At 36.6% G+C, this 1,925-nt stretch overlaps 1 protein-coding gene across 1 annotated transcript in view; it reads left to right on the top strand.

Annotated features, from left to right (window-relative positions):
• The window catches only part of LOC119424930 (CD82 antigen), an 88,929-nt gene that overhangs the window by 42,948 nt on the left and 44,056 nt on the right, over positions 1 to 1,925 (top strand). Inside the window, exon 4 of the mRNA XM_037692454.1 lies at positions 1,495 to 1,569. Coding sequence (XP_037548382.1) covers positions 1,495 to 1,569 — 75 coding nt within the window. The remainder of the gene's footprint in view (positions 1 to 1,494; positions 1,570 to 1,925) is intronic.

Genomic DNA, 1,925 nt, shown 5'->3' with positions numbered 1-1,925 from the left:
GTGCTAATGATCCATTGTTAGGCTGATGGTCCTTCTTGAGCATGTGAGCAGCTGGTTTTGGTTGTCAGCAGCAAAACTGGTTGATCCACTCTGAGAAGGTGCTATTTAAGAGACTGAGCTGAATACAGCACCTCAGACTGAGGAAGTCTCTCGGATGAGAGACGAAACGTTTCTACATGTTTTTGTTGTTTTGCTTTGTTTTGTTTTTTTGAATGTCCAGAGGACCAGATTTAACTTTTTTAGATGTCTAAAGGGAACTTCCACTCTCACTGTCTGACCAGCAGATGAATTCAGAAAAACACATCTGTGATGATTCCTCACATATAGAAACTTTCTCCACATCGTGGCTCAAACACTTTGCTGATGCAGTTCATCTCCTTACTTTACATCAGTGATCAAGAATAAAGAATAATCTTCTTAATTTACCAAGTTCCTGAGTGCCTCTGTGTTTACAGTAATTGTTTTAAATACACACATGCCCAAAGTGAAAAGAACATGCATAAAGTTGGAAATGCCTCAGAGGTGCACAGCAGGCAGTCAGTGTCCCCCACTTCTCTTTTTTCACTGACAATGTACACACTCCTCTTTGCACATGGGTGCTACATGTTTTTACTCCCCTCATTTAGGAGCATCTCTGACTCACATGCCATGAAATTCCTCATTCTGATGCATCTAGACATCATTTTAAATTGTGCAGCAAAACATATTTGCATCTATTTACATACTGCCAGGGGAGAGGACTCAGGTGCACTCAGTTCCATGTTCATTCAGATGTTTGAAGGAAAGCTGAGCAGAACCGTGTGTGTGTGCACAGTTTGATAAATCTGAATATTTCTCTATACTTACGCCAACTTTCAGTAGGAAAACAGTGCTCTCTGACACATGAGGCCCCTGGTCTAAAATCAGCACTCCAGATGCTCATTTTCACTGTGACAGATTGTGGCTCTGAAGTGTCCACTCTGAAGTGTCCACTCTGAAGTGTCCACCCTGAAGTGTCCACCTGGGGTTTGATTATATGCCCGTCCAAGGTGGGACATACAGGTGCTGGTCATAAAATGAGAACATCATGAAAAAGTTGATTTATTTCAGTAATTCCATTCAAAAAGGGAAACTTGTATATTCATTTATTACACACAGACTTATATATTTCAAATGTTTATTTCTTTTAATGTTGATGATTATAACTGACAACTAATGAAAACCCCAAATTCACTATCTCAGAAAATTAGAACATTACTTCAGAGTCTGACTTAAAGTGTGTGTAATGAATGAATATAATATACAAGTTTCACTTTTTGAATGGAATTACCGAAATAAACTTTTTCACGATATTCTAATTTTATGACCAGCACCTGTATTGTGGTTTAGTCTCCGTGCATCCGTCTGTGTAATTTCTCTGACTTTACAGTAAAATGAGCTGTAAAATGGTTCGTTCAGACATCAGTTGACCAGATGTTCCACATGCTTCTCATTTTTCCTCCTCCTCTTCCTCAGTACTTCACCTGCCTTCTGCTGATCCTCCTCGCTCAGATAGCAGCTGGTTTGCTAATCTACTTCCAGAAAAGTGCCGTGAGTGTTGTCATTTCCTGTTTCTACACAGAAACATATAAAAAAAAATTATATTCTTTGCACAGACCAACTAAAAGAACTGTATTTTCCTGTAAGGTAATAAAGCCTGACATACATAAATTAAATTTGTTCAACAGCTTTGACTGAAACAAATGGAGCTTTAGTGCCCTATGGTGGTCCAATTAAAGCATTTCACACTGTTTCATTTTGTGTTTTAAAATTTGTAAATTAAAAAAAAAAAAAAAATGTTTATTTGAAAGATATATATATATACATACATATATATATATATATATACATACATATATATATATATATATATACATATACATATATATATATACATATACATATAC

Source organism: Nematolebias whitei, chromosome 2, assembly GCF_014905685.2.
Source record: "Nematolebias whitei isolate Nwh7 chromosome 2, NemWhi1, whole genome shotgun sequence".
Taxonomy (NCBI): domain Eukaryota; kingdom Metazoa; phylum Chordata; class Actinopteri; order Cyprinodontiformes; family Rivulidae; genus Nematolebias; species Nematolebias whitei.
The sequence above is the reverse complement of the archived record's forward strand: the minus strand, read 5'-3'. Positions and strand labels throughout refer to the sequence as shown.